This window comes from Catharus ustulatus, chromosome 4 (assembly GCF_009819885.2).
Source record: "Catharus ustulatus isolate bCatUst1 chromosome 4, bCatUst1.pri.v2, whole genome shotgun sequence".
Classification (NCBI taxonomy): Eukaryota; Metazoa; Chordata; class Aves; order Passeriformes; family Turdidae; genus Catharus; species Catharus ustulatus.
In genome coordinates, this window is record NC_046224.1 from 15,317,429 (window position 1) to 15,337,111 (window position 19,683).

The window sequence follows — 19,683 nt, forward strand, 5'->3', positions numbered from 1 at the left end:
TTCAGCCTTTTATACTGTGCATTTCATTTCCTATTAGCTATATTCCTTGGCATTATGGTCTTTAGTTTTCTGGTGGGATTTTCCACTAGGTAACTGATCTATTTGAAATATTTAGGAGATGTTTGTGGGCAGTTCTGTATAAGTGGAGAGCAAAGTTCAATGTAGGGCAGTTTAAAGACAGATCAATTATTTATTTATTTAGAACAGTTACTGAAACTTTAGCTGGCCCTAAAATCCCTTGAACTAGACACAGTGTGATTAAGAAACAGCCTGTTATATTTTTTAAAATTTTGATAAATATTATTTATTGTTTAACTACTTGGTGATAGCACCTTCTGCTTGACAGTAGTGGATACAACACTACTTAAAAAGAACTTAATTCACATTCATTCAAGACATTTTATTTTCTCAAATTTGTAGTAGTGGTGCCATCTTTTTTTCCTGTTTATTTTATTAATGTGATCGAAGAATTGTTAAGAATTCAGTTACTTTAATCAGTGGGGGCTGTTGTTTCTTGTTGATCGCTGATGATCAAGATTTGCTGTTGGTGAAAACTGGAATTTTTACTGTTAATCTAAACCAGGAGCATTGCAATAGCTGGAGTTTTGCCTGAGGTAATTCCAGACAATGTATAGCAGCTCATAAAATTATGATCTTGGCAAGCAAGGTGGTAGAAAATTCAACTCCTAGATGAATCTAGGGATCCCCTAGATGGTCAGGCAGAGATTTTGAGTTTTTGGAAAATGGTCCAAAGTATCTATGTAGTAGGTAAAGGGAGCCACCTAGAGTTAACCTATAGGAATCTCTACATAAAAATATACGTCTGATCTTCTGCCACTTACTGCCGCTTAGGTGTCAAACATTTATCTCTCCTGAGGACAGGCACCTAAATAAGATAAGAACCCCCCTTAAATGTTTTTACAATGCTACTGAAGGGTTAGGGTAGTTACTGGATTCTATCTTAGAGAGCACTGGGGAAAAAAAGATTAGGTACTAAAGTCTCCATCCTTCCAGTTGAGGACTCTGACTGGTATAGGATATAATTAGGCTCCTTCCATTAACTCTCTCTTTGGACACATGATTCCTGACTCTTAACAGCAGTTTCCTTGTCAGCCATTCTTATTTTCTGCTAGTTAGTAATTGATGGGGTTTGTTACTCTACTGCCAGCTGGGCTTTCCTGTAATTTTTACAAACTAGGCGGGGAAAAGCATGCTTGGTGTTACCAGTGTGTTTAGCTGGGAGGCCTGAGGGAAAATCCAGCTGTGTCAGTCAGGAAGCAGTACTGGCGACTCAATAAACAGCATGGCACCAAGTGTCCTGGCACAGGGCATTTGAGCATTGCTTTCTCTGTTTTGCCATAGGTTAAATCTCAGAGCTGCTAGTCATTACAGGATCATACTTCACAAGAGTAAGGTATTAAACCCCAGACAAATTATATGATAGGTAACTCTGTCTTCCTTGCCCTTACCTGCAGCTTCACCTAAGTGACACAGTCTTACCTGCTGATTTAAACCTTTCTGAGCCCTGGTGGAGTTGCTCTTCTGTCCCAGAGATGGCAGCAGTCTGGAGCAAGTGAAATGATTTCTACACATGCAAGAAGTCAAGCCCTTTGGGATTTTAGATGGAGAGCATTGTGGATATGTAATAACTCATTACTTCATGAAGTTACTTAATGTTTAGAGTTGAGATTTTGCAATATCACAATTAATGTAAGTGGTTCACTGCACTTGGTGATGCAGCAGCCCAGAGCAGTACTATTGCCACAATAAGCAGAGAGCAGAACAATAAGCAACAAGGAGCAAGCAGTGCTTGTATTTGACTTGTGGTTCTGGTTTTGCTCCATCTGGGTGCCTGCCACAACATGGAGATGACCAAATATTTGTGAAGAGTTCAGATCCCCTGCCCTTCCCACTCTCACCCAGTTGGTGGTGAAAGTAGTTTAACCACAGGCCAGTACAGACAGTTCACTGTGGATGTTTGCAGCACTAAAACCAATGCAGCTGATGCCAGCTTGCATGTGAATTTTAGTTTATATGGGGGCTTTAGTTCTGTAATTCTTCATTTGTTGCACTGTGAGTTTCTTCACATTATTCTATAGTGTATTTCAGGGACTCAGAATAACAATGCATAGATCCACCTTTCTGCAGACACCTCTGAGGGAAGAAATCTGCTAAGGTATTACACATCTCTGCCAGGCACAGCCTCTGCATGGCTGTGACCTTCCCACCATACAGGTCCAGAGCTTTTTAGGGAAGAAAACTGCCTGCTTTTTAACGCACTGGAAAGTTGTTGGAGGCAAGAGCAAGCTGCCTGGAAGCCTCCTCATTGCTGGCCCGGTTTTGACTGCTTCTCTCTATCATCATCCCCTGGCACTACAGCTTTAATAAGACTAGTATTGTTTTAGCAGATGAACCCAGAGGGAGTTGTGGAACACTTGGCACAGAAAGCAGGACAGAGTCTGGAGCCTGACTGTTCTTTGGCTCTGACTTTCCTTCCAAACTCAAAATCTCACAGACTGTTCCTGTGGTGTTTCCAGTTTCCTAGAGCTATCAGCAGTGTCTGTGAGACAGGATGGATACTTTTCCTTTGCAAGAAATCCTTACACCAGCAAAGGAAATGGTCAAGTAGATGTGTTTTAGGCTGCCTTTGCTGTCTTAACCAGAATGGTTAATATCTTTTAGGGAACTGTGAAACTATTCTTTCAGTTTTCTGTGTTTTGAGACTAGGAGGATTTTTGTGTCCTGGGCTGTACCAGAGGCTGGGCACAGTTCATGGCATTGTGGCAATTGGCCATAGCCATTCCCCAACCATGACTGGGAATTCTGGCTTCAGATTGGAGGCAGCCTGTTTTAGTAAGACAGATGGTATTACCTGGTCTGGAAATACTGATGACTAAGAAGCTGCTTCACATACAGCACAGCCTTGTACTTGGCAGAGGGAGGCTGGTGCTGGGAAGTTTAAGGTGACCAGCGCCTTTAATATGTGCTACTTTGCAATTTAGAGGTGATGGCACTGGCTTCCAGAGTCAGATAAGTTATGCCCAGTCTGAATTCTGCACTCCAGAATAGTAGAGAAAGAAGATTTTCAGTGCAAAGGTTTTCAGTGCTCTCTTGTCTGACTTGTGTGTCTCCTGCTGCACCGTGGAATTCTTTACCAGTTTAAGCTGCAGTGTTTTTGTTACAACTTGATTTTAATGCGTGTGTTTAAATCAGTTTCTAAACCTCTTAAGAGTACCGCGCCTTGAATACAGGATAGCTCTGCTGCTTCCAAGTGAAAGATTTCAAAATGGGCTATGAAGTGGATATTTATTCTGCCTGTTACTGTGTTTCCATGCTAGCACTACCCTTGTTACAGAAACAATACATTGTCCCTAAGGTAAGTTTAGAAAAATGTTCACCACAATGCACCTGCTGGATAAATGCAGTTTTAGCAACATAGTGTTTAAAGCTTTATGCTCTGTTCATAGAACATCAGCAAGATGTGCTCATTTGAAGCCATCTTCAGATTATCAGTTTCCCTGTGTTGTTCCTCAGGCCCTACATGTCCATTGGTACACTACGAGATCAAGTTATCTATCCAGACTCAGTGGAAGACATGCATGAGAAAGGCTACCAAGATCAAGATCTGGAGTCTATTCTGCATATGGTTCATCTGTACCACATAGTTCAAAGAGAAGGAGGTAAATTGCCTATTTTTGTTAAAAACTTGACAAAATCCATTCCTTGCATGTGTTTCTTAGTGTGACTGAACTTTAATAACTGAACTGGCAAAATTGGATTCAGATTTTATCGTTGTGGGAGCTGCACAGACACATGGTTGTTGTTTCTGATGCTAACAGAGAGAAGAGCTGAGTGCTCCTCCCCTTCTCAGTAAATCCAAGCTGAACATCCTCACTACCTTGTGATGAGCTGTCTTTTTCTGGTATTGTGGGATCATTTACTGTCCTTGATTTTCATAAAACCTGTAATCTATCTTAAAACATTGTAATGTCAATGACTACATCAACTTGAAAGCATGTGAATGAAGAGAGAGTCAGATCTGCTTTCACCTCCCTGGTTTGTGGCATCAGCAGGTCTATGTGCCATGAGAAGGAGCGTCTGAGACCACCCCACCAGAGTGAACAAGTTAAAAATAACCAAGCAACACTGTCTGGCAGTAGGATGTTGCCATCTACTGCTTGCTGTTTAAGTTGCCATGTGTTCTCAGTGTTGTTTGTTCTCAGAGTTGGGGACAGTGTGTACAAATATATATACTGGCACTATAAATGTCAGGATGCTAAAGGCTTCTTTTGTATCTAAGGAACTGGAGCATTTCATGGCCTTTTCCCCCCAAGCACAGCAATAATTTTTATCTTTTTATTCCTATCAGACACCAATCTCTAGTTTCAACTTCCTCCTCATTATTATGCTTTTAAAACAGACATAGGATAAAGTTGATAACATTTAGAGAGAAGCAGCTGTACCCTGCCTTTCTTTGCCAGCCTTTGGTGCTGGTTTAGATCAGGTACTTTGCCTTGTGTGTGCTTGGTGAGTCTCAGGATTGTTCTGACAACACAGAGTAATGCTTCAGCCACTGGTAATTCCAATGTCTAAATTCCCATTCCTGGATGGCAGCCTGTTTTTTTAAAGAGGCAGAAGCTGTCTTTTTTTCAAAAGAATGTGTGCATACTTCAGATTCTTTTCTGCACATTTTAGAGTGGAAAGTAGTAATCGTTTAAAACAGCAACTGTATACCTAAAGATACTTCACCATGGGTTAATGCTTCTTTGTTAAGAAATAATGACTGTTGCAATAGAAAATAAGAATCTGCCATCATTCTGATTCATGTTATTTTTCAAATCTGATCCTGTAACACAAGAAAAAGTAGGCAGAGCTAAGCTCAGTGACCAGAACAATTGCAGAGAAGGCCTTTCCTTCCTACACTGACACTACAACTATTCTTGTTAGTATTCCTGAGTCATTTACTTCACTGAGGTGCCCAGATTGCAGAAGAACAAGCAGGAATGCTGGAATGGGCAGCTGGAAAAGGAGGAGCAGTTAAATTTTCAGTGGCAAGAAGTCGCTGTGGAGCGTGACCATTCACTTTGTGCTGGTGGTTGTGGTTGGACTGCACAGCACATGATCCTTGGTGGCCAAAGCCAACCCTCAGCAGTCTCTGAGTGCACGTGGTTGTGGTGTCTGCCCCTGCAGCTGGAGTGTGTAACTGCTGATGGGGCAGTCACTGTGCCCCATGCCCAAGATACCTTGGCTACAGTCACTGAAACCCCAGGTTTGGATCAGTCTCATGCTGCTTTCCTTGCCAAAGAAAGTATTTATTGCTGACCCTGTTCTTGCTCTTCTGCCTGTCTGACTGCACATGCACAACAAACACAGTCTATTACAAAGTCTATGTTCCCTGGTGTTATATTGAAGCTCAGGATAAGAACACTGTGCAAAAGTTGCACAAACAAATGTTGGGAAAAAATGGGCAAAGCCAGAAAACAGGGAGAGGGATTACCACATACCAGGAAGTTCTTAGGATCATAATACACTTACTTGTTCCCTTTTCTTCTTGGGCATTTACAGGAGACAAGTGCCAAGGTAAGAGCAGAGAGGAAATCCGTGACATATGATTTGACACATTACATGGATTTCATATGCTTAGATATTTTTTAAAGCTGCCCTGGTGTGGGACAAAGACTCATGTTCTGGGGTTTTTTGAACCAGCAAGACAGAGAAATACTTGCTGAAAGTCAGCAATTGACATTTTATGTTTATACATAGACTAATATTTTTTAATTCCAATTTTTATATTTTTATTTTGTTTAAAATAATATTTTTAACTAAGAATATTTTTTTAAAAATGAAACTTTTTTCTTTTTGAAATAATGAAAAATCTCATATAAACCTCTTGTACTTCAATTGATCATGAATGTAATGTGCATATAATCCAATGTTTTGCAGTTTTATATTCTGTTCCTTGTGGGCAGTTTTGAAAAAGCCAGATGAAGCTAGAGGTGCACAACTTTGACTCAAATTATTTGTCCTGGCATGACGTTATTGTTTTTAGCTGAATTATTTCCACATTGCAACAGTACAAGGATCACCGCATTCCAAGTGTTACGTCTGATGTTGTTTCTGCTGCTGCCAATGACAGAAATTCCTCTCTTTTTTCTAGTATTAAGGTTTGACCCAGTTAGAAGTAAGTAAAACAAATAGCCCAGTTTGGCATTTAACTTTTGTGTTACCCTCATGTAACATTTTTCAGTCGGTATCAACAGAATACATCAAATCCACCAAAACAATGATGCCCCTCGCCAGCACTGCTGTTCTGGGTGTTTCTGAGCCCAAGCCCTGGAAGAACACAGTGCAGTGGCTGTTGGCAGTACCCTCCTTGCTGCTGGGGGCAGAGCTCCCTTTCCACTGAGGCCCACCCTAATGTTCTTTTCACCACCTGGATATTAGACAAATGCTGTTTTGTCATTTACCTTTTTATTATCTCTAAAATACCCTCATCAACATTTGCAAAGTTGTTAGCTCTAGCAGAACCATAATGTCATACAAAATGAAGGTTTTATTCAGCGTGTGTGGTGAAAAAGCATGTCCAGAAATGGGGGCTAAAAGCATGGAAATGTGCAGTACATATTCTGAAAATCTGTGTATATTTAGCAAGTGTCAGTGGAGATGCAGCCCTAGGCTGCCAGCAGCCTGTCACACGAGAGGAGCCATGAGGCCGTGGAGCTGCCTCCACGCGTGACTGGGCCTGTCCGGTTGGGGCTGATGACATTACTGAGCAAGTTCAACCTGTTTATGGTTTCTCAGCACCCCAGATTATAATTGTTCCTCATTATTTTGAGCATTTGTCATATCTTTGGGTGTTGTCCAGGGAGCCTTTGTGCTAGCCACATATAAACAGACGGACAAACCATTTCCTCTCTCTGAGATTTTTTCACCTGATTGCTTTAGCCCTGGATTTGCTTTTGTTACTGGTACCAGCAGGAACTCTGGAGAGCTCTGCCAGCTTTTCCAGTGCCTCTGAAATCCAGAGACACAAATCCCTGCAGTGTCATGCTGAGCTGGGGCTCATGCAATCCATGGTCTCTTTGTTCCTTGCTCAGCTCCAGGATGTCCTTTGCATATTCATCCTGCAGAGCACTGGGCTCTATTTACATAAGCTGTGAAAGAGGATTCCATGCCCAAAAACCCTGCATGGGTGGTCACTCTGGCTGTGGTCTGCTGTGCTAGCCTTTCTTCTGTCCTTCAGCCCATGTCTGATAAGATGCATTGGAATGTAGATCTGAAAAAGAAACTCTTTTAATGGCAGCCAAATGCTCAGTCTTGCATGAAAATGCAAGGATTCACGAGGAGGAGGGATACAGAGGGCTATGGATCCCAGGAGTAACCCATTTGGGTTTTGCCAGATACAGCTTGCATTTTCCTTCAGCAAATGGAGATTAGGGAATTATAAAAGAAGCTATCACTATGACTAAAACTATCACTAGTTTTTGCAGGCAGCTGTATGTATTTCTTCTGCTGTTACTATGCCCCAGCACATTAAACATGCTCTTTGTCTTACTGGCTGCAAAAGCCATAACAAGAAGGTGGGCAAGGAATTTGGACTCTGAAAGCCAGGATTGTGCTGGCACTTACAGAGAGATTTGTGCTGCATTCATGGGCCAGCCATTTCATTTCTTCATTTCTGAAGTGGATGTAGTTATGGGTGACCTGAGCCACTGACTTGGCTGATACTTCCAGAACACTTAAGGACCTTCACTGACCTGTGCCATGTCAGCAGGAAGAAACAGGAGACATGTGAGGTGCACTATTGTTCACAGACAGGGGGGAGTCAGTTTAGTGTGAGTTACAATGCCTAAGTGTTCCGATGAAATTATTTAGACATTAGAAAAGAATTTTTAAAGGGATAATATAAAATTGCACACTTCCTTATCTGTTGTTTGAGGCATTCCAAGTGGAAAATAGGGGAGTTCAGGGCTGGTGCTAGGGAGGAAGAGACAAGATGCACATGTCATATTCATTTAGAACATAAGTTGAGGTAACCACAGAGATGATCATTTGTATCCTGGTAAGTGGAGGTTAAATCTTACACCTTTAGAGTAAATAATAGAATTATTTTGCTGACAAGATGATACTTCTTTTGAACTTCATTCCCTTTTTGTCTTTTAGTAAGCCTTTATAAACCAGCCGATCAGGAAGAAACTGTATGAACACAGGCAATGCTTCCCCAGGCACATGTGCACACATGCACACCCACCCACACCCTAGCTCAGATCCAGGTCCTGAAGCTCATCTGTATTCTCAGCTTAAAAATAACAGAACATAAGCAGCAGCTTGAATGTTGTCTTCAAAAGCATAGTTGTTTCTATGGCCTTTGTGAAGAATGGTTCCCATCCCTTGCTAGAACCCTTTGCCAAGAGGGAGTGCTCCAGGTGTTTTACAGTGCTTTTTGGAAGCTCAAGGTGGAACAGCTTTCTGGAAGCTCAGGGTTTTGGTGGAACAGCACTCCAGCTCTCTGTGAGGTCCCAGCACTGGGACTGCTCAGCAATAGCAGCCTGTGTGTATCTGTTCCCTTTAGCAGAGTATATCCAAATGGTGATTCAGTTAATCACTACACAACTCAGCATTGTTGGGAGCCTGCTCATAGAAAGCGCTCTACATGCTCCTGGGATGGTACCCCCTGGCACCCTTAAACAAGAATGGAAGGAAAATAGGGAAAAACTGTAGGATCACTAAAGGTGATGTCTTTCTTACATATGCCCGGTTTTAAAATCTGACTTTATAAATATTTGTTAAAAAATCATTGCACTGTATTTTCTAATTTTATGTAGAGCAAGATCTTGAAATTTAGTCTCTGTCATTATCAATTACTGCTTTGGTCACACAGCCCCTCATCAGATGTTGATTGATTGATTGATGTTTTGTTCAGTCCTGATATAGCACCAAGCACAAGCAGAGCAGTACCAAGCCTCCTGCACCTTCACAAGCCCCATTGTCTCACATTTGTGCAGGTATCAGAAATAACATAGCCTACCTTCCTTGCTTTATCTTATTTATAGTCTTTTCTGGCAAATATTTATTTTGACAGTGGCAGAAAAGGGGTTTTGGCTGTGTTATTAACTTTTTGGTTACAGTGTTTCTGGGGCTGATCTGAAAAAATGTTCTCTTCCTCTCAGTCCTGCTTCAGCTGCTTGTCTCATGAATAGATGATCTGTTGAGAAAAATGTCTTATCAGATTTTTTGCTACATCCACACTCTTCTTTTTGAAAACTTGTCTATATTGCTACTCTATCCATCTGGATTGTTTGACTGAAAACTTATTTTCAGTAAGGTAATTTTTTGCTTTATTTTTTTCAGTAGGAGGAATTAATCATGCCCAAGTAGTCACAGAACACCAGTCTGCTGTAAGATCACAGATAAAATGCCTCACAGTCCTGTTGCATGTACCTGAAAGTGATAAAGAAATAAATCAGTTAGAGACCATGCAGAATATTAAATAAGAATACCCTATTTGTCCTAGTTTAGGGCAAAGGTACATCCCTGTGTCTGCAGTTGTGTTTCTGTTGGGTGTGCTGAAAGTTTTCTTGGCCTACAGTAGTGAGTGCAGTCTGACACTGCTCTTTATTTTTTACACTTTATTTATTTTACTTTGCTTTTAAATTTCCACTCATACCTTGCAAGAAAAACTAGATAGTTGTTCCATGAAACAAGTATGACAAAATAAAATTACTAGTTATATACAGGTCAAAAAGTTTTTTTCAAAGAGACGGTAAGTAAAGTTTTTTGATAATATCTATATGACAAAAAAGTCTAAATTCCACTTTCAAAATTGTCATGATATAAGGGACATTTTTCCAGTTGATTGCCAATGGATATGCATTTAAGTATTTCTGAATGTGTGATTCAGTAGCATGAGCTGTCTCTTTTGCAGCTGAAATGGTCTTTATGATTTTGGTTACAGATTGCAGAGGTGTTGCAAGTGAAGCAGCATTTCCTTCATAAACTTCTGTTGTCCTGACTCATTTTGTTTGCATTTTTTTTGAAAGGTTGGGATGCAATCATGGATTGGAAAGATGTCTTATCAGGAGGAGAAAAACAAAGGATGGGCATGGCCCGGATGTTTTACCATAAGTAAGTGTTATGGTTCATTCTTTAAGAAGCATTTGAAAATGAGAAAGAGCTTTGCAGATTTCCTGTTACAGTTTGAGCAGTAGTAGACTATAATCTGCATGCAATATGCAATACTGTCTAGCATAGGACCTGCATAAATCTTGTTGTTTATTCATACAAGCTCTGCCTTTGGTTTGGATAATGCTTTTTAAGCTTTGCTTTTGGCATCATAGCATTATCTTTTTCAGATATTCCTTTCTTTAACATCTAAGGCACAAACATCTTCCCTCCTACAAATGTGGGTGAAGTGTGATGAGCTGTTGCAAGAAACTCTGGGGGTTTGAAAGCCAAGCTCCTTAACCTTTTGATTTTGAGGACTGCAAACACACAAAGGCAGCTCAGTCCTTACGTAGCAGTGGATAGGAAGTTTTGAGCTGGCTTTAGCTACTGCATTACTTGATGAGAGTACAAAATAATTCTAGGTCAGACTAGGACATAGAAGTTAGATCACTATGTACTCAAACAGGCCAGGAAATAAAGCCCATTTTTCCTGGAAGTTGTCTTTTCACCTGAATAATGCATGGAAACTTCATGTTTCTAGCCAGCTTCCAGCTGTAAATAAGAGACAGCTGTCTGGCAAAAATAGCTCTCTACTTCCTGTTGTTCTTTCAGTTAAACCTTGTACATGGGAATACTGTCCAAAACCTAGAAGAGTAATGTTCTTTATCTGCTTTTAAAAGGCCGAAATATGCATTGCTGGATGAATGTACAAGTGCTGTAAGCATTGATGTGGAAGGAAAAATATTCCAAGCTGCAAAAGCTGCTGGGATATCCCTGCTTTCCATAACACACAGACCTTCTCTTTGGTAAGTATATTCAGGGCTTTATCATCCTCCTTGCTTTTAGCTCTCTGACAAGCACTGGATTGGTCTTTATTCTTTGTACTGGGACGGTTGTTTAGTCAGTATCTACTGCAGTTTCTAAGATAAGCTGTCTACAACAGTAGTGATGTTAATTAATTAATTTTTCATTCTTTGAAAGGTATTTATCCATCCCTCTTATTTTTCAAATGTGTTTCAGTTATTAATATGCAGATTTCCAAGAGGTAATTAATTAGTCTAAACCACAGCCACAACAGGTATCATCACCAGGTTTATTCTGTAGAGGTGACAAGATATGTGAGGTGTCCTGGGGAAGTTTACCAGTGCAGGGAAGAGATGGGAAACATGGCAAGTGGTTAAACTATGCTTTTTCTTCCATAGGAATATTGTGTCTGCTTTTTTAACAGTTGTGTCCTCTATCTGCAGCATTTAGCTTCTTAATTTTCAGGAGTTTGGTGGGGGAGAAATAGAAGGGTGGGTTAAGCATTTGGTATCACAAAGGATAATATACAAGAAGTGGTGAATATTGGTCTAGAGATGAGTATCTTTTCAGTTCCATGTCATAAGCCATTGAGTTTATTAAAGCTGTCACATTCCCTGGGTGGGATCTATAATCAGTGTTTTATGATGCATTTTACATTCTATAATTTATAGTGATAAATTCCACTGTCACACCAGCAGCTCTGAGGGAACTCACTGCTCTTCCTGTGGCACCTCCTAAAAAATGTTTTGTCAGGTCTTGACAAACTTAACATGTACACCTTTGAATATTTTCAGTGCACACACCCTGATACTCACTGAAAGATCTATGACTCCTACACAGACTTTTTTGGCCCCTTGCAAACTGAACCATGTTTTAGGAGTAAAGTAACCTTTAGCCAACCTTATAAGACACAGGGGAACAAACTGAGGTGTAATTGAACAAACTTGAGTTTTATCAGTAGAATCAGGTGCATCCTGCCTGCCTCACTGTATTTGCTGCTAAGGAGGTAAGACATCTATCAAAAAGGGAGGTAAATAAAATTACCTGGGACTACAATTCCTGAGGGAGAAATGAACTTTGTCTGATGCTGCTGTTCTGGCTCCTGGGGAAAAAGGCATCTGATGGAGTTGTAGTGAAGGCAAGTGTAGCCACAGTGTTTCTAAGATGGAGGCAGTAAGAAGGGGCCACCACCTTGGCCAGGGACAGCAGGTGATGAGTGGACCTTCCATGGTCCTGCTGCCCACTGCTGCCAGCATCCCTGCAGGTGTGGAGGAGCTCAGAGCCCCATCAGGGCTGCAGAGGCAATGACTGCCCCAGCTGGGAGCCCACACCAGTGCTGTTACTTCCAGCTGGCACCTGCTGAATTTCACTATTGGCCTGGGGCAGTCCTGGTGACAGCCTTTGAAATACCCAAATCTCTTATGAAAGAGTGTCCTGGGATGAGGGTCATTGGAAAAGAAGTCTTACCCAGTGATCCAGAACTGGACAAATTCCTGCGAGGCACCTTTGAAAAGAGACACATACATCTAAATTTGCATGCAAAAACAACCATCTGTTCCTGAACCATAATATAATGTTTTCATTTCTACTGCAGGAAGTACCACACTCACTTGCTGCAGTTTGACGGACAAGGAGGCTGGCGTTTCGAGCAGTTGGACACTGCTATCCGTTTATCATTGAGTGAGGAAAAACAGAGACTGGAATCCCAGCTTGCAGGAATTCCTAAAATGCAGCAGAGACTGAATGAACTGTGTAAAATCCTGGGAGAAGATTCAGTGCTTAAAACAATGGACAAAGAGGAATAAATAATTTATGGTTTATGTTTTTAAAAGTATTTTTTTAGTTAAAAGCATTACAAATTCAGCCATTATCCTTTGCATGCATTGTGACAGAGGCTTAGAGCATAGCAAAACACAGCCAGCAGAAAATAATGCTCTGAACGCTATGTAAGACTTTAGTGTTTTAGTATTAAGGAGGAAAGTGGTTGAACTGTGAAAATAAGCCAGTGCACAGAGTATAAGATTAGTCATTACAGCTTACGTTAATTCCTAGTGAAAGCCCAATTCACTGCAAGAAGCGACCAACACACTTAGGTTTTATAGGTGAATTTTTGCCTGAGACTTGGCCTGCAGAATGTGCTCTTGTACCGGTCACTGTGTGCGTATGACATGCCTGCTACGCAGAGCAACCGGGCATGACACTCAGGCATGGAGCACAGCAGGGGCACTATCTGGGTGAGTATGCAGATGCATGCAAAAATCTCATTTGGGTATAAGAAACATTCTCTCAGCCCATGTAAAACAAGACTTCTGTTCTACTACTGAATAGTATACATGCCTTTACCTGCATTTCCATAGGAAATAATGTAATAGGCTCACCAGAACACAACTGTCTGAGCAGCCCACTGCCCTCATGACAGAGAAGCAGGGACAGAGCTGAGCATGTAATACACTTGTACTTCATGCCATTACACATAGCTTCAGAGGCTCTTTGCCCTTCATGATGTATCAGTTCCTTTGGGGGATTATTTATGTCCCTTACTCGGTAACCTCTGGTGGTGTGGATGGAGCACTGGGCCTGGCATCAAGTGATTTAGTTTTTGCTTGACTAAATCATTCATCTGTTCTATGGGTCTGATCCAGCTGGCATCCATGTCTGGCCCAGTTCCTCCATTGGCATAATCACAGTATGCACACTTGTTTGTTCCATGAGACACTTTGTGATGGGAAGTACTGTAGGAGAAGGAGATGGCAGTTTGTAACAATATGCTGAATTCTCAGACATGGCTGTCCTGCCAAATGAAATGCTGTGAAAAGGTCTGTGAAAAGTTAGAGCATTTGGTAACCACTAATGAATATACCTGCCATATTTTGGTGGAGTGGCTGAACATTGCCCTCCCTGTGAGCAAATGCACTGGTTAACAGCCTTGCTTTCAGATGCATTCACTGATTGTCCCGTCAGCTTTTCAGTTCAGGTCCCCAATCAGTCAGAGGGTGCTTTAACAGAACTGCCTGAGACAGTGCTGGCCTGAGTGCCTTGCTGAATGCAAAAGCTGGAGAATTAGAAATAAAAGATGTGAATGTATTTAAGAACTCCTGTTCTCTCTGACTGCAAGTTCATGATGAATGGGCAGCTCAGGAGTGAAGATCCAGAGGGGTAAGAGGCTTTGCTGATGGGTAAATGAGCCTTAGCCGAGATGTAGCAATCCTGAAGTTTGTTGGTTCTTTTTTTCTCTCAGAAGTGTGATTCCTTAGAAGATTTCTGTCTGGTGTTCTTAGTCTAAAAGAGGCAGTGTGTAAACTGCTAAGACCTGTTTGGAGACAAGAAATATTTTAGGGGCATTTGCTGAGCTGGAAATGTTTGAGCAACCTGAAGTTAGTATAAACTGTTTCTTTTTTCTGATTGCTTCAAGAACAAGAGGAAGGTGAATTAATTCCATCTGCCAAATCCCAGTCTGGTGTACATCAGCTCATATTCCTTCTCAGTGTGCTCAGCTTGCTGCTTGGTATGGCATTTGCACCAGAAAATGGAGCAAGTCTGCTCTCTCCAGAGTCTGTGGCTTGAATGTAACCCTGTAACTTAGCCTGGTGACAACAGTTGGTTCCTTTCATTAGTTTTTTCTGTAGACCCCCCTGAGACATCCCACTGATATTGAAAGGAATGCTCCTAGGAACCTTTGAAAGGACTGAAAAATTAAGGTTCACGATAATAAGATGTTGTGTCATAAAGCGCAGATGGAGGTCACTCCTGAGGTGGCTGACGTGTATGCATTTTAATTTGCAAATGTCTGTGCTTGTCCCTCTCCCTGAAGGTGAGCTCTCCCCCTTCTCATCTTCAAAGCATAAATTCATAACTGCTAAGGAAAAAAAGAAGTCAGCCAAGAATCTGTTCTCGGTGAGCATAACCGAGATGACTGATGAGTGTAAAAGCTTGCAGGTTTCTGATTGATGTTTCTCTAAGATGAGAGGAATCAGGGCACACCATGCACATACCCTTGTCCCAGCTGCAGTGCATCCTGTGAGCACAAGGCAGCCACAAAGCTACTTTTCCACAAGCCTTTCCCAGGCCAGGACCTGAGGTGGAAGAAGGGGCATTGCTGTTCCCCACCTCTCCATAAGCACTTTAACATGTGGCTGGGAACTAAACCAGGCTTATCCAGTCCCTAAATGAGTGGGATACTGAAAAGTGATGAAGAATTGGCCCAGTTTGGCACAGCTCCAGGTATCCCACCAAAGCTTTGCCCCTGTCCTTTGACTTGCTGGGTGCCATTATGGGCAAGTGCAGAACCTGAAATCTGCTGTATGCCTTACAGAGATCAAAGCTGGATATTCCTCATGGCACAAAACAAATCTCTTCTGAGGAAACCATGTTTAGTAGAAAAAAGTTTGTTTGCTGGTTTTTTAAATGAGATTATGCATAAAACATGCAAAATTTATATATGTTACTGATGAAATGTTGATAAGAACTGAAATCACACCAGGATCAATCTAATAGTATTTTCTTTGAAGTTGGATATACATTTCTTGGATCCAATAATAGACAACTATTCCCATTCAGCTGTATAATGTAAAATACTCTAGTGTCTCACTCAGCTGTTTGTGTTCCTGTAGGCATGGCAAGAGAATTAGAGGCTGCTGTGAGAAGAAACACTTCTCTAAACAGCAGCTTTCTGGGTGATACTGAGCCGGTTTTAGAAGGAATTTCTGTTCTAGTGGCTTTTTATTTTTCAAGTTTGTTTTGTGACAGGAAGAGATGCTGCCCTGGAGGTATTTCTGCAAAATTTCTGTGTTGTTCCAAGGGCTAGTTGAGTCTGGAATCTCCATTTCTGTTTCTGGAGAGTTTTACAGGGCATAGTCCAGCTCATTTTGTGCTACTTTGGGCCCAGCCTAGCAGAGGTGCATGCTCCCTGGTCAGGAGTGGCTCAGGGAGACATTGTTCTGAGACATTGTTCTGGAGAGCACATGGCCCTGGCAGTGCAAGAGTGTCCAAATGGGACAGGATACCTTGGCAGAAGCTTTTCTGTGGTGCAATGAGAACTGCTTATGAATATTCATGCCCTTTTTGGTGTTCAGGAGCTGTGACTCCCCAGGAGGCTGAGGAGGTGACTTTTTTGCCTCCTTTCTGCCTGTCGTACCTATCTGGAGCTAGCCAAACCCTGTCAAGGTGTCTGTGCATTCAGGGCTGGGTACTGCCCAGTGCTGAGCACACCCAGCCCTGGGAGCACCCTCTCATCCCCCCAGGCTTAGGGCAGACTGGATTGCCTGGGTCTGTTTGCACCTAGAGGAGTACAGGTGATGAGCAAAATTCATACCTGCCTCAGGCAGGTAGTATCTGTAAAATAAAAATATGAATTATCCACATCTCCACATTCTCCAGATAATGCAAAGTGTTTTTGCAAGAATCTTCAGAATGAAAGGACACATTTTTTGTGCATGGGATTTCACTCTTTTAACCTGGGAGGAGTTTGTTTTTAGTTTTGGGGTCAGACTCTTTCCTGGTTTGGACTTGAATGTCCTCCTTCTGCAGGGACAGAAAACCCCATGTATGATTCAAAGGATTTTTTCAAAAGCAGTGGCATTTGCATATGAGTAGAGAATGAAGGACTGGGTATTAAATGGGATATTTTAGAGAAAATTGTATTTTAAAGCAAATGAACACATCTGCAGTCCACTCAAACTTATGAATGGTGATAATGCATGTCAAAGTAAAATTTCTGAGCCAATCATATAAAGAAATCCCCCTACTGAGCTGTTCATGAAGCTTAGGAGAATTGAACTGTTAATCAAATGTGTCTTTGTTTTGTTCATGTTTGATATTAATGCCTTTTAAGAGCAGACAATTTATAAAGCAATAAAATGTGCTTTACAGTTGTAATTTATTCCAACCTCAAATAAAACATGTTGCATTTACTTTCAGTTTACAGTATTCCTTATGAGTCATTCACAAAGCAGTCAGGACCTGCCTGCATGTGCTCTGTGAGTCCTTTCCCAGCCCTTGTTTCTGTGATGGAGCAGGAAAGCTCAGGGTGGATGCTGTGCATTTTCAAGTTAAAACAAGTATTTCATTCCTAGGTCAGGCTGGCTCAAAGGCTGCTGTGAGGTTTCTCATCTTTCTTGCCATCCACTTCAGTGTGTACCTGATCGATGACAGGAAGGTGACAAGAGCTGCCACCCCTTGCTGAGGCTTTCTGCCGGTGGACTACACCAAGCAGTGAGCCAGAGGACTGTGTCAGCAGTGCAACTTCGGGTGCCTCAGCAGCATCACTCCCAAAGGCTGCTGTTAGGGGTTTTGTAAGATACAGTTATGCATAGAGTATCAGTGCCACAAATAATCAACAAGCAAGAGCTCAAGATGGACTAGCAGAGGAGTGAGTCTTCTCTTAGGGAGCATGAGGGCAATGGTTGGCTCCTTAGCAGGTGTGATACAGAGCTGGCTTGTGTCCAGTGCCTTTCCAGCTGTGTGGCAGGAGATGGTGAGGTACTGTGGGGTACAGGACCTGGATTATACAGCTGAGGAGCCAGTGGAGATGGTGGTCACTTGAGAACTAGATTCTTATGGATGGCTGGAGTCTGGTCCCCTGTGCCTCCCTTGCAGCCACTGCACACACTCAGAGGGAGAGCACTGGCAGAGAGTGAAGTCCAGGACATGAACAATGAGAAATTCACCTTTAGGGGTCTCTGGGTGGGCTGGAGGACCAGGCTGGAGCTCACGCATCATGGTAGTGGAGAAGGTGAGGAGAAAGCTGAGGTTGCACTTCAGTTTCACCTTTTTTGACATGATATGCTTTGGTGTCCACTCCTTGGAGAGCATACCACTGGTACTGTGGGTTTGATGTGAAGTGTCAAAGTCCTGAGCCTCTGCTCAAGGGTTAGGTGTTCCCAGAAGAGAAGGAACAGCAAGACTTGCATCATGGAGCTAAAAGGACTCAGGAAATATTCAGAGCAAAGGTGTTCAAAGACTTCCCACAAGTTAAATTTTCTATTAGGTGGGGAATATCTGGAAGAACATCTTAATGCTGTCTCTGTAGGGCTTATTTCTGATTATAGCTCATTCTGCTGCACCTGCTTTGTATTTTTTAAATTAGTGTCTTTAACCTAATGTGATACCATCTCTGAGAGGGTAACAGTGACTTTTCAAAAATACTGTACTGACTCAATGCAAGTCTGATGTGTGTGAACAATCTGGTTTCAAACAGGTAATTAACAAAGGGAGAAAGAGATTGTGATGGTGGCTGATGCAGGGCTGAGGAGCCAGCTGGGTCCTGGGGCTGAGCTCCCAGTGACACACCAGGCTGGGATGAGCTCTGGAAAAAAAATAGTCTGGGAGAGCCCATGGGAGGAGCCAGATTTTAGAAAAAGAAAATAATGAAACATGTCTTGGAAATAAAGTAATTGTGCAATAGTACATTAGTTTTCTTTTTTTGTCAAACATACAAAGACAAGCTATGTCTGACACAGCATTTCTAGGGTAACACAAACAAAAACCCCAAACCACTCATTTATTGATCAATTCTAGCATGAAAAAAAATGTCATAAAAGTTATTTAGATTGAAATGTCTTTGAAAGAGAGTTCATATTTGTTGGATTTTAGAGTTTCATTTCAAATGTATCAGATTCACAATGCTTTTCATAAAGATTTGAGACTTTGGGAATTAGAAATTGTTGTTGCCTTAAATAATACAATATTGAAGCAAACCAAATCTACTCATATTTAAAGCAACCCAAAAAATTGTATTCAGTAATTCCAATATTCTTGCTCTCAGGTAAAGTGTTCTTCCCTTCAATTGTAGCCACAGTGTGCTATAAATACATCAAGTTTATGAGATACTTCTTTATCAGTTGCTGTTTGCTGTGCTGGTGTGTTCAGAGATCTCTATCTTTATGAAATGGGTGTCACTAAGTCTTCCTTCCTATCCTTTTGTCCCACTGGGATGGATGCAGCGCTGAGACACCCGGGGCCAGTGCCTTTGATGGCAGGTGCTGAAAGAGAGGGAGTGAGGTGGTGGGTCCTGTCTAATACATCAGCTTTTTTTAAAGATCCAAACACCTGGAGGAAAATTCTGAAGGAGTAATGTCTGCACAACTAAAATGCAGCAGCTGGCAAGGTAGTGATGCAAAATACTTAGGTGCAGCAGCTGGTAGTGGTAAAGCTGGGTTCTGCTAGATGTACACTTACAGTGACAGGCCATTCCTGCACTGAGCAAACACTTCCCAGCATCACTTTGTATCTGCAAAGCCAGGTTGATTTAAAACTTACACAGCTCCTACTTGTGAAAAAAAATACTCTTTTAATCCTAGCCCACAATTTTTATCCAAAGCACATAATTGCCTTTATAGTGTCCTTTGGAGTATTTCTAGGTAACCCACATGTATAATCTGTTCTTAAATAACAACATGCTTTGTCTGAGCTCTGCTATTCAACCAAAATCCCTTTCTATGCAGTATGAAATGGCAGCCACAGAAGCAAAATTCTGAAAATCCCCATATCCTTGCTAGCAAAATGAGCATACAAAGAGGCGCTCTTGCAGTCTCTTGCTGGCCTATTTTTATATTTAATCATGTTAGAGAGAATTCAACTGCTGTCTATTCGCTAATGTTCCCTTATGTATGTGCCATGTGGCTCATTGCTGAGCATCAGAGGATGGAGACTCTGTATATTAGACTCTCACTGAAATTATTATGGGTAAAAAAAGAGTGATTAATGTATTTCATGCCA

The 19,683-nt window shown here is 41.6% G+C and overlaps 1 protein-coding gene across 1 annotated transcript in view; it reads left to right on the top strand.

Moving 5' to 3' along the window:
* The window catches only part of ABCD2 (ATP binding cassette subfamily D member 2), a 41,773-nt gene extending 24,890 nt beyond the window's left edge, over positions 1 to 16,883 (top strand). Inside the window, exons 7-10 of the mRNA XM_033057988.1 lie at positions 3,535 to 3,680; positions 10,041 to 10,125; positions 10,845 to 10,970; positions 12,563 to 16,883. Coding sequence (XP_032913879.1) covers positions 3,535 to 3,680; positions 10,041 to 10,125; positions 10,845 to 10,970; positions 12,563 to 12,773 — 568 coding nt within the window. The 3' untranslated portion in view covers positions 12,774 to 16,883. The remainder of the gene's footprint in view (positions 1 to 3,534; positions 3,681 to 10,040; positions 10,126 to 10,844; positions 10,971 to 12,562) is intronic.
* The last annotated feature ends 2,800 nt before the right edge of the window (positions 16,884 to 19,683 follow it).